Here is a 13,728-nt window from a genome sequence, read left to right as displayed (position 1 = left end):
TAAAAAAAGTCCACGTTGTCTTTGAGCTGTGCTGGCATATCAAATACATATCAGTTTTCAAAGACAGATCTATATAAAGTCTCCACCACATTTTTCCATTTGTTTTCTACTTTGAAATATATTAAAGTAGAATTGTAAATAAAAGTTCTTTGTAAAATATGTTTAATTTTGAGTGCAAGGATTTTGAGTGTAAATATTAAAGGGATAGTAAAGAACTAGTATATGTAAATCCATTCAATTCTCACTTCATTTCTGACTTGGGACATGAACAGATTTTTAAATCTGGTGCTACAGCAGGTACACTGCTATATACGTTACAATTTTGAACATTTTAAGAAAACTGAAAAGCTGAGTGTTAAACATTAATATTTTTAACAGTCATCTTATTATAGTCCCCTTCCCTTAGCTAGTGCAAGCACCTTTGTTCTGAATCACCTCAGAGTAAATGAGGTTGACAGGGGTGCACATACAAGGGCAGAAAAATGAAGAGTAGCATCAGTACACAATTTGAGATAAACTCAAGGCGTTTGTGCCTTAGGAAGCCTGCACCCACACTAGTGACTCCTACAGTGTTTCTTTATATTGAGTTTTTATTAACAGCAACATGCTGACATATTTTGAAAGACATTATTTATTTATTAATATATTAAAAGGAATTTACTTTTTAACTGCTTGGACGTTGTTATCATTTCTACTGTTTTTAAAATTTCACTTGATATTTATTTTGCATGTTTTAGGGTTATCTTCACCCATCTCACCTTCAAAGTATTCTTCAGTTAAGACAAAACTACCAACTCTTTTTACACAACTTTCCAGCTAGCAACAGATTAGTAAGAGACAAAAGAATATAAATGGATAAATAAAGTAGCTTTGCTTAGCTTTATAGCCCACAAGCTCAGCTAATAAATTGACTGCTGATTTGGAAAACTACTTACTAAAACTTTTTCCTGGGACTTCTCATACTGTGATTTCTTTCTTTCTGTTCTGTTCTCAAATTTTGCTTTCTTCTTGCCCCTGTGTTCCACCTCCTAACCCTCTCTGATGCAAAGAACTGGGCCCATTCCTACATATGCTTAACAAATTCCTGGCACTTACTCAATTATGATCAAATGCATTATAAAGGCTTTGAATCACAGAATGGTTTGGGTTGGAAGGGGCTTTAAAGATCATCTAACTCCAACCCCCTGTCGTAGACAGGGATGCCACCCACTAGATCAGGTTGGCCAACGTCCCATCTTGAGCACCTCCAGGGATGGGGTGTCCCACATTGCAGTGAATTGAGACCCTTATACGTTCTCATTTCTACTAGTAGCAGTACCCAAATCTGCCTGGAGTATCTGAACTTGCATTTTCACACTTAGTTGAGAAAAGGATTTATGAACACAAAAATCTGAAGTCTGACAGAAAAACTGAACAGCCTTCCTATCTTTCTCACTAGCCGATGCAACAAATATCATATAGAAAGAAGCACCCTGGGTAACAGGAATAGCTGATTTCGAGACAGAGGTTCTCAATTGCATTATTTTGTCCTTTAGAAGAGTTGTTTTCTACCAGCTCTCCTTCACCCCAGAACAAAAAGAATTATGAAAGCACTTTCCTTGAAGTTCTAATACAAAGGGAGAGAAAAACACAGGCCCCTCTCAGTCTCCCCCTAATGTACATGTGGCCATATCTGCTCCCTTCTCCTCAGTTAAGTAAATATTATATAGTAGAGGGGTCCATGTGTATGTGCAGATTTCCATTTTGCAGGAATTTACAGCACAAGAAACACTACAAATTATTTCATTACTTTCTAATGGATTTTACACAAACAGAGTGCCTGCAAAGCTATCAAAAAGTATAAATTGCAACCAAATGTCCAAATCTTACGCTTAGTATTAATGATTTTGAGAATACTTGTTTTTTTTGTTTGGTTTTTGTTTGTTTGTTTGTTTTGCCATTTTTATGTTTGATTTCATCGGTTTATATGTCTATTCAGAGAACGTTTTTCACTGTTAACTGGGCAAAAGTAAAACACATTTTCAGCCACAATGCAGATTCAGTTTATCTTCAAAGGTCTGAAGGTAGGAAAGTGTTTCAGCATAGAATATGAATTCTGAACCATTAGGACGTTCCCACCTTGAAATTCTAGCAAGCTTAAAGAGGTATTACAGGGTGCTGACAAAGACCAATTTTAGAAGGCAAAAATCTGTGTCTGCAGTTAGCACCAAACCACCTGAAGGTGACACAAGTAATAAGCATTTAAAGATTTGATCTACTCAAGGTACACCTCTTGATCCCAAGAATTAATGTATGGAATACAGAACTTTATTAAGTGCATGAGAGTTACAGAGCTCTTTACTGGGGGCAGAGGGAAAAGGGAGAGGATAAGGACCCCCAAAATAATAATGTGCTATGTGTCTTCTAGACAATGGTAACTGCTTAGATCCTCTTCAGAATTGATCAAGCTATAAATATTAATGGATGTTTCCTGAATGGTTACTTACATCTATTTGTTAATATACAAACTCACTAGCCTGCCAAGAAGTTTTCTGCAGGACAAACCACTACATCATTAGTAATAGGAAAATTTTGCTTCATTCACGTAGCCTACACACTGGAGCATAAGTAGTGACATTTAGAGGTGGTCACTGTATAAACATGCTTACTGAGGTAAACAAGAGTATAGCATTAGTCACTATGTCCAATTTAAAACAAGTGAAGCACATATTTTCAATCTATTTCAAAGCACAAAAGAAACCATATATCCTATACAAAAGATTAAGTATCAGTATCACATACATGAAATGATTTCATTCAGTTATAAAAGTGTCATTTTCCTTCGTTCTGCAATGTCTTTGTGAATACAAGCTTTGAGAACCCATGGAAAAAAATTCAGTCAATACACTCAATACTCTACATGAAACCCAGCTTTCTCTTGTAAGTGACTGCATTTACAGACCTTGTCACAACAAGGTCCTTGATGTTATCGAAGCAATTTCAAGATACTTTAATCACCGGCAAAACTCAGTAACCTGACAAGAGAAATTTGGGCCAAGAAGATTTCAGTAACTTGAAAGGAAGGTTATTGACTGATGTAATTTCATTTGGATGTGACTGAATCCAATTGATCTGCTTTTTGCAATGCATATCTTCCCTCTGCAGCTGTTGCTATCTGATTCAGCGTGGAAGTGCAAGGAGTGACTATCCCTTTCCACTTCAAGCAAAACTCTTCCTTCCTCCTGCTATTATTTCAAAAGAGCACACAAGGAAAGCATTTTCAAGTTTAAACTCTGTACACGCTGTAAGGAAAAATATTCATCTAAATGCTACGCCATGAATTTGAGTCTTGGGACTGCAAGCATATTCATTAACTGGTTAGAAAAAGAGGTTGTAAAACAAACATTTTTTATTGTTTACCAAAATACTGAGTTAGGGCTTGTAAAACATGAGGTCGTAACACAGTACAAAATTTATTCTCTATCCCAACTGCACTATATCATGTAATCCACGTTGTAACAGATTGTACATATTTTCAGATGAGTACTTTTGTATGCAATGAGAATAATAATTTATAAACACAGATATGTTGCACTTATGAAATCAAATCTTCCAACATAAGTTTGGTTTACAACAGTTCTAATAGAAAATACGTATTAGCAGAAACTTCACATGTGATATTAAGTTTAAATAGCATACATCTTAGGTAGAAAAAAATATGGTATAGATGGAAGTTAACAAAGCCTTTAGGATAAATGCGTGGGCCACCATAAATCCTATTTGTGTAGCTTGGTGTGCTGCTGAACACCAGATACATTACATTTAATGTAACAGTAACGTTTTTTCAGAATTAAGGGGAATACAAATTGAGACACACGCACCTCAAACTCAGAGTGGTTTGCATGTATGCTTATTCTCTAATGAAGATATATTCTCCAAAATTCAGTGCAGCTCTTACAACTCTTTTTTTTTTTTTTCTTGAGGTAATTTTAACATGTTCACTTTCTTATACATTGTAAAAATTTAATAAAGTTGGTAAGGAAAATACATCACATCTAGATGACAGAACACTTACTTTAAAACTATATCCAAATATGTATCTTAAAATATTCTGAAAGAACCTGTGACTAAACTCTTTTCACACACTGGTTACTGTTTTCTGCTTATTTCCAAACATGCACTGAGTGAGATAACATCTCCACTACAGTTTCCATAGTAATCATATATTTATAAGCTTGCATCATAACTCAATTCTTCAGCATTACATTACAGCACCAAACTGCTTTCTTCCAACACTACAACTTTTATCAAATCAGGATTTAACTTCAGTCATTTTATCCCTCATTCAAGAAGTGATCTTTTTCAAAATAACTTGAGTAACTGAATATTGCTGAATAACATACTTGTTATATGATAATGAAACTGTATCTGAATCAGGATGTGGCGATAGATGTTGCCAGCAATATGCAACTGGTAGGCCAACTTCTTAAAGAGTACAAAACAGAATTCATCAAAGGTGTCTCATTTTAACGAATGACTAAAAACCAAAACAAAATTCTAAATGTTAGTCATAAACACTGCTGTTTAAATATAAAATTCTGTTTTATGTTAAAGAATATACTAAAATGCCTTTCAATCTCTGTTTAAATGACTAATAGTAATCTCCCTTATAATACTGTGATACAGGACAAATTTATCGATGAATAGGGGTATAAATAACCCAAAAGTAACAACATGATAAAGTCAGTGAGATGCAACTAAAATTCTCCTGAAACAGCACCTTCTCCAAAGCAATGCCTTTACCAAATGTAAAACCAAAACTGTTTTCACAGTTTGCATGCTGTCTTGGTTTTGAAAGTGAACAGATTGGAAGTCTTATTAAATGCGTATCTACTCTGACAGCAAAGTTACATAGTATGTTTAATTATTTCACCCAACAAGATGGATTTAACATGCAAAGATGTCAAACCAACAAACAAAAAGGCAAAGGCAATGTAAGCACAGCCATTCAAAAAGCTATTTCAACTATGGAAATACATGCCAATTTGGTTTAAGGACAGAATATTTTAATTTTGACTGTGTGAAAATTAGTCTTTTATAACAAAACGTTTTCCTTCTTAAATAATTGAAATGCCTTTTCTCAAAGGCTTTAAGAATATAAAGCCATCTATAGTGACAGGAACATTCAGTGTGCTGTGACACAGCATGCTCCCAACACATATTCCCAGAGGACCCACAACACAACCCTCAGCATCAACCACTTCATCTGCATGATCCCAAAGCAGGCTAAAAGCCTTTGGATTCTGTTAATTATAATAATTAAAGGTCATCTTCCACACAAAATTACGTATTGCATAAACAATGTGCAATTAAGACTTAATCTATCAGTAAAATAAGTTAAAAGTATAGCCTCAAAAAAAGTTTACATTTTATATATTACACAATTTTATTTTATTTTTTTTTATGAGTACTGCCACTTGCAGTTTCTGTTACTGTGAGATCTGTGTACTTTCAGTACTATATAAATATACTAACATACTATTAATCTTACTGATCAAAACACTTATTGGAAATAAAAAACTTCTTTCAAATATAAAACTGGCTTTTGCTTATTATTGTAACTGTCAAGATACACCGTGAGAAATATTTTAATTAGGAGAGTTATAATACTGTGAATTAGATTATTAGATTCACAGCTATTAAAAAGAAAAAATGAATAGTCTTCTACAACCAAAAAATGGACCAAAAGACAAGAGGTGGAAAGTATCCAGCTTCCAGTTCAGTATATTAAATAACATCTAAATAATTTTGCTGTTTGTTTTTATGGAGAAGTAGACAAAGTCATTTTTGTGGGTTGATTTTATCATGGGGGAGAGATGACTTCTGACATGAAAATCTAAATTTCATTCCAATGTCTAAGTTTTAACAATCAACAGTCACCACCATGGTCTAAAGGAGCTGCAGAGCCACCGGACTCTATGGTGTCACACCACTGTTAGTGAAAATGCAGGCTTAAGCTACTAAGGCAGACATCAGTTATCGATGGTTTATTGGTACCAGTGAAGCATTTAGAACCTCCTGTGTGACTTTAATGTGTTAAGATCCAAGCATGACTATCAGAGTGCCACAAGACAAGCCAAAGCAGGAATTTTGGTTTCCAGCTCAGCCACTCTATCAAGCATGTATCTAAAAAGCAAGCCGCTCCACTATAGGTAACAGGTATCATGATAGCCATTCATCTCAGACTAAAACACAGATTCAGTTTGAAGAGATAAGCAATGTATTTTTCCTTCATTTTTAAAGTAACTGCTTCTCTGAGACACATTTATAGGCTTTCTTCCTCCCCAAACTCCCACTACTAAAACCCTTAAAATTGCCTAACAGTTCTGCTGTGAACCATTCTAGTCTCTAAAGCATCACCTCTTTACCAAGCTGCTGTACAGCACAGTTTAAAATCTGTACTACACTTACTGGAGTGACTGTGAAATGCAGAAATCAATTAAGACCAGGTTCTATTTATAGTTCAGCCTGGGAAGATTAATGACACTACTGGAATTTTATTGGAACATTGTGCCCAGAGAACAAAAGGAAGTGTAAGTACAGTCTCTTATCACTGCTACAGTTTAAAAATTACAGAAGAATTTACTGCTTCATCATGAACACTACTAAGGGCTGCATCGCAGCTTTGGAAAAGAAAACCTTGTTAAAGGAACTGTGAGGCAGAATCTTGCAGGTAACTCTGACCAGGTGACAGGACTGATACTTATATGGAAATCTACCCACAGATCAGGAATATACATTCCACTGTGCAGATCAGGAAATCCAGCAGGTCTGACTGCTTAAGCAAGAAGCTTCTTATCGAATTAAACATGCAAAATAAGTGGTGGTAACACATAAGAAATGAAAGCTAGTACAGGTTACACAAGGGAAGTATTAAGTCGTTTGAGCACTTAAAAAGACAAAATCCAGAAGCAAAATCCTAGATGAATACAACAAGAAACAAATAAACAAACAATGGAGTTCTACAAGAACATCAGCAGTGAAAAGAAGTTCAGAGAAAATATGGACTGGTTTTCAAGTGACACCACAGAAGGGACTGATTTACTAAACATCTTTGTGCACAATGCCTCAGCCTGCTCAGTAAAAACTCGCTTCCAGACTTCCACACATACCAGTGTGACACAGGGAAGAGAAGGACAGCTGATAGCTGGAAAGTAACAAGTCAGCGTCTATTCAGGCTGAATATATTTGTATCCATGGGGATTATCCAACAGTTGTAAAAGGGACGCCTGCTACCTCTGTCAGTCTCTTGTGTAAGATCTAAGAAACATCATGGCAATCAATACAAAAAATGCTAAGACATTACCATCTTAAAGAGCTAAGGCGTGCTTTTTAAAAAAGGGCAGTAAGTAGGACCTAGAAAGCCATAGGCTGGTCAGCCTCACTTCTGCCTCAGTAAAAGATCAAGGAGCATGTCCTCTTCGGATATGTTTTCAAATACATGAAGAACAAGAAACTAACCCAGAAAAGTTATTTAAGATTAACTAGAGTAGGTTAGTCATGCTTGATCAACTTTCCTTACTTTTCATTGATGAAATGATTGGCAATGTGAATGAGGGATGAGCAGTGGTGGTAACATACCAAGTATGCACAGCATAAGGCTTTTCAGCCTCCTAAGCATTTGCATTACTAAGTTAAATACAAGGTTGGATGCATTGGTTGAAAAACAGCTGAACTGCTGGGGTCAAAGAGCAGCAGACAATGAATAGCTTGAGATCTGGATAATGTCCATTAGCAGACAAGCTACCACGGGTTGATTTGGGGGCTAACAGACTGCTATCTTTAATAAAGATCACCATAATGAGACAAAATTGACCTTCTGCAAATTTGTGAAAGGCAATAATTTAAGAGTGGTTGGAACATTGAACAGTAAAGCTTCAATTTACAATTTGCTCGAGAAACTTGAGGACTAGATCAGTAGAAAACTGTGAAGTTCACCAAGAACTGTGAAATTTTACATTGCAAGAGAATAGCCCCATTATTCGGACCAGACCGAGAACCAACTGTCACAGTCACAGGCCTGCTAAAATAAATCGGGGGTAAATATCAAACTCTGTATGATTCAGCAAAAGTGGAGTCAGCAAATCAAGGAAGGTTATTATTTTTTTATACACAGTGCTAATGAGACCAAGCTTAAAATACTGTAACCAGTTTCAGGCCACCGAAATCAAGAGTTGGTAAGAAAACAAGAGTTCACTTAATACCTACCAAGATGGCAGCAGGGACTACAGCATACAACCGGCAAGGAGAGGCTAGGGGGATCAGACACCATTTAGTCCTGAAGAGAAGACACCAAGGGGTGAGGCAGGGGGATCAAAGTGCAGTCCACAACCCCTCCAAGAGCAGTTACAATGGCAGTGCAGCCAAACTCCCCTCAGTCTGACTGATGTCACATGGGTTGACTGACACAAGCTTGGGAGGCTCAAAGGGGACATTAGGAGAAGCTTCTTTGTTACAAACAGTGAGGTACTGGGAGAGCTTATGCAGTGAGGAGACTTAAGACTCAGCTTATCACAAACACAGATTACCTGCCCTGCTATTCGTAGTGCTCCCTGAAAGGAAGACAAAGCTATAGGGCCACTACAGGTCCTTCCTACATTTAGGAAGAACCCTTCCCACATTTAATGGTCCTTCCAAACCATTACACAACTACCTTTCTCTCTTTCTAAAGTTTAGTTCTGAATAACCTAACAGAATAATGATTAGGCAAAACAGTTTTAGCTCTGCTGTGCAGTTTGAGATACTAGGTCAACATTTTTTCATAGGAAATTTGTCATCAGTGCCCCTAATTACCAAACCCAGGAGCTGGCCAGCAGTGTGGTGACCTCGGTTCCTCAACAACAGCGTGGGGTCAGAAAGAGCCTGCAGACCTACAAGCTAGATGGGAAACAGTCAAGCAAGAAATTATGATAATTTGTTCTCAATATTCTAAGCACTTTCATTTCAGGTGCTGGAAGAGTAATCTCTACATCTGCCATCACTTCTAAGTATTGCTGACTCCTATGATCAGAACAGCAAGCAGCTATGTTGAAAAAAATTGTAATGCTCAGATTCTGGGTCAATAGTGGATTTCTGTCAGTTACAATGAATAGCAAGATTTTATTTTTTTTTCCACAGCCCTCTTGAAGACAGCATCTGACCATCCACATGCCAATACTTGATTTCTAAGAGGTGTCCAAGACTGATTTATAATCAGTCGCATTTTGCAAAAGTAGCAAAATACTGTGCCCCTGATGCCATCCTAAGCTAAGACTCAAAGGTACTTGTACAATAAAGGCCTTTTTCTTTGATGAAAAGCAATTTTATATTCTACTGAAACCTACAAAGTATAAACATTTCACCAAGTAAAAGCTGAGAAAAGATTGCGTTAAAACCTTAGAAGTTTTAGTTGCGTAACTGTGAGCATACCTAAAGCATATTTGTAGCCATCAAAAAAAAAATGGTATTACTTGTGTATATTTATATTTACAAACCTGCAATAAAAAAAAACTTACACATGAAATGGCCTAACTAAAAAAGTTCCTACATGCATTTACAAACAAAATACGAAGTCAGAAAACTATGGAAAAAACAATGTATTTGTTTGCTCACTTGCACAACACACACATATACACTCTTCTGTATTTTAAAATACATATCTTAATACTGGGAGGTTTTTTGTTTGGTTGGTTGGTTGGTTGGCTGGTTGGGTTTTGTCCTCAAAAGGCCAGAAAGTTTTTTCAAAATGCCCAGATCAATACAAAATTGGCTGACTGACGTAGAAAGACAAGATTGATATAGAAAAGCTGAGATGTGTTTTGAAGTACATTTGCTTTACTTACAATGTACATTTTTCACAGATTTCCTATTATAATTTCTCAAATAATTATTTTTAAATATTTGTTTTTAAAACTTTCTAAAAACAAGTCTCTGAATGAATAAGAACTAGGAATAGAATAAGAAATACACAAAACCCTTAGGAATTACTGTCCCTTTTCAAACTATTTCTGCAGCATGCAATAATTAGTGATAGTTTTTCCAAATTAAGCCATAAGTTAACAAATATGTATAAACAGATACATTTACATTTATGTAAGAATCCAGTTATATACAAAAGAATCATACATTGCTTCTGAAAAGAACTATTTACAACAAGAAGTGTTAAGTGTCACATAATATTCTGTGCCACGGCTGAAGATTCGGATGTCATCCATAAACCTTAAAAGCAATGACAAAGACTACTTAATTGTTTTAAATGCTAATAACTAACAGATTAATGCTAATAATTAACAGATTCTCTATGTAATGCACATATATTCTCTACGCACAATATATCTCTATGTGCACAAGTAATGCACAATAATTCTCTATGTAACACTCTATGAAAGCATACTAAGAAGCAGAGAGTTGCAGAGCATCTAAATATTACATAATAATTTCTAAGAAAATGAAAACAAAATCAGTGAAATAATACCATGACATACAATATAACACATATACCTGTTTTCCCTCAAACAAGATAGAAGGGAACCTCTGACAAAATTATTTTATTATGACAAACAGGGAAGTCAAAGACTTTTTTTCAGATTTTTTTAGCAATGTTATTTGCATTGCAGTCTTGAATATTACTTTCAGTAGGTTCATCAACAACATTGTGTAGAGAAAGCATGAAGTGTGGTTTGTTTCAACTGAATCAAAAGTTGCAGTAACTTTTTTAGATAAAAAACTTTATTAAATATTAACTTTAGATCTATTTTAGTATATACTCTCATTGTATTATTTCTTGCCAGTGAGGTCTCTAAAAAGAAATATAAAGCAAAACAAGTCAGTAGGGTGAACTGATGGCTCACTCAATGCCATGCTGGGTACAAAACAAATCAAATTATTTTTCCATTTTACCACTCCCCTAAGCTTTTATTACTACTGTGGTTGGGCACTTTCAACCAGATCTCTTCCACAGTACTGTTCCCTCTGAAACATGCCAACAAAATCAGTGGAGGCAGAAATTGAACTGCTTTTTAATTAGTAACAGGCTTGAGTGCCTTTCTAATAGTGAACCAATACATTTCTGTCTTCAAAATATGAATTTGGGGACAAAATATGAAATAAGATCAGGTGTCATTCTGCACAACTTAGGACAGTGCAAATCTGGCCTTTTGCCTTATCAATGGTCCTGGTCAGTCTGTAATGCCTCTGTACCTCACTTTTCCTTTTCACTATTTTTGTTTCCTCTCAAGAAGCAAACACAGACTGTAAATGACCAGTTGGAATGATGGATATGTGAAAGGTAAAAATAATGGATACAAAGAAGTTAAAGAATTTGACCTGAAGAACTATCAAGTGCTTGAATCTGTGACTGTGATAAACTGATTTCTGAAGTCTCTTCTTTCTCACTTATTTTTTTGGGAACAGAGGAAAATGAAAACACCCCAAATGAGGCCTAGACTAGTCTATTTTTGAATTCATTGGTCAAGACAGACAAAAGGTACCATGTAACATCACAGAAAGTATATAAAAACCTGGAGACATAGAAACTCAGCCCAAAGGTTGTTCATGGAGGACAATTAATCGATATATATTTGATTAGTTAAATCATATACCTAACATTTTCCTGGATTCAGAAGGTAGTGTTTCTAAGTACGCAAACTGAATACATTATAAGTAATTACATAAGCTATGCTAATTACGGTTTAGCACTGGCTTTTCATTAATGCTTCCTGTGAGGTGTGTTTTTTCTTGTTCTTTCTTTTTAAACACAAGCATTTTCTTGTCCAATTAAGAGTTTTACTAATATTTTGATCAATCAGGAAAACACAAAAATAAAAAAACAACAAAGCAGCAGAATCAGTCTTTTTCTATTTGGTGTACTTTAGTACATAGCGAATTTTTCGAATCATAGAGCGATATATATGAACATAAAAAACACCACAGAGGCCACCAACTCTAGCTTGTATTCTACGCCTCTCAACTTGTAAACAATTTTGGTAGAAATTGTTTTACAACAACAACACTGCACATGCTGATATTCAAATGCTACCACTAGGAAGCCAACAGGAAGGGAAAAAAACACCTTGAAGGAGGCTTGGGGGTGAACATGTTCTTCTATCAAAGAGAACTTTTATAAGTAGAATATTTATCCTCTGCCATATAGACCAGTAAAGCAGCTGAAAATATACCATTTTTTCAGTCATCCACTGCCCATCTCTGCTCTGATGATTCTACCATAGCAAACCTCTCTCTCAACATAAGCTTCTTATGCATGACTCCCTCTCCCAAGGTCTTTCAACAGTTTCAGGACCTCAGTACCTCTCCCTCTTCTGACCATGATCCACGTAATTTTCTTTCTCTAAGCAGCCCAACCTTTTTCTTTCAAGCCGTGGAACCTAAACATTTTGTATTTTGCTCCTACCATGATCCATCTCTGCATCCAGCAGTGGGTATCACTCTTTTTGCCCAGATAACCACAGCTCAAGGATTCATCTGTCTATGACCCAAGGCCATGTTTTCTATAACATATCTGCATGAGCATTTGGCTTTACCGAGAAAACAAGTTAAAGATGTAAGAGTATAGAAGTCAAACTGCTAGGTAAGTAAAACATTTCATTGCATCTGTTGATTTAAAATGGTATACAGTAAGTGACTCAATAAAACATAAATAAAAACATGAAAACCATGAGAATGCAATGGAGAAACTGAAGACACCAACTCAGCAAGATCAGAATCAACCTGTTCCAAGGAACAACAGCAGCTGGAACATCACCACCTTACCAATGGCTGCCTGACCATTCATCGGATGTCTGCAGTAGGTCTGATACTCACACCAAAACTCGGCCCAGCAACATGCTAGTCCTCACCATATGTAATCACACAATCACAACCACACTGCAATCACATATGTTATGTATATCTATGCAAACGCACAACTGCAATCATCTGTGTGACATATACCCTGGCTGCATCTGCATATGACAAAAGACGACCGAAGTGGCACAGCAGAGGGCTAGCTACACACTGCCCAAGTTCACTGTCTCCTCTTATTCTTCTTGTGTACCACCTATCCACTCTGCATCTGAATCAAGCAGACTTCACATACCAGTCACTGGCACCACAGTTAGGCCACCTCACATAATGCTGCTCAAAGCACCACTGACAAAAGATATAAAAAAGAGCTGTAGCAAGGCTCTGCTAGTTCTGAGGAAACTGTTCCTCTCACAATATTCCTAAAGGCTTCCTACTTTCCAGACTACATCAAATTGACACGGATGTATTTCTTTTCTATCCTTGGGAAAGAAAGGGAGGTCTCTGATTAAAAACTTCACAATTCACTTTTCTCCTTAATGACCTACATGCATATTTGTTGTGCAAATATGGCACAACATATTAGGAACAACAATAACAAGCTGGGAAATCCAATGCACTTGCCCAAAATATCAGAAACATTATCATTAACATTTTTCCTGAAAAGAGGCAGTGTATCAAGGGTACATGAGAAATATGTAGAATTTTGAGTTGGAACGATTAAAGTATTACAAGCAGTAAGAAACAGAAAATGGGGTCTGGTACTGCAATTGCCACCACTGCCCAGCATATCTAACTTTCATATGTACCAGTGCCAGCTGCAGACCTTCAGAGTAAGCTTTGATGTGGTTCAGTCATGAACATTTCATTTGAGCATTTCACCATTCTTTTTTTGCTGCCTGTAAGCAAACT

The 13,728-nt window shown here is 36.1% G+C and overlaps 1 protein-coding gene across 5 annotated transcripts in view; it reads right to left on the bottom strand.

The window, feature by feature from the left end:
- The window catches only part of PHF14 (PHD finger protein 14), a gene marked incomplete at its 3' end in the record, with an annotated part of 165,152 nt that overhangs the window by 70,611 nt on the left and 80,813 nt on the right, over window positions 1-13,728 (bottom strand). Inside the window, exon 17 of one of the 5 annotated variants that reach the window (XM_084282780.1) lies at window positions 8,248-8,317. The exons of the other annotated variants lie outside the window; for them this stretch is intronic. Within the exon in view, the coding sequence (XP_084138906.1) occupies window positions 8,248-8,317 (70 nt within the window). The remainder of the gene's footprint in view (window positions 1-8,247; window positions 8,318-13,728) is intronic. 5 annotated transcript variants of the gene reach the window in all.

Source organism: Netta rufina (assembly GCF_964035555.1).
Source record: "Netta rufina genome assembly, chromosome: 2".
NCBI classification, from domain to species: Eukaryota; Metazoa; Chordata; class Aves; order Anseriformes; family Anatidae; genus Netta; species Netta rufina.
The sequence above is the reverse complement of the archived record's forward strand: the minus strand, read 5'-3'. Positions and strand labels throughout refer to the sequence as shown.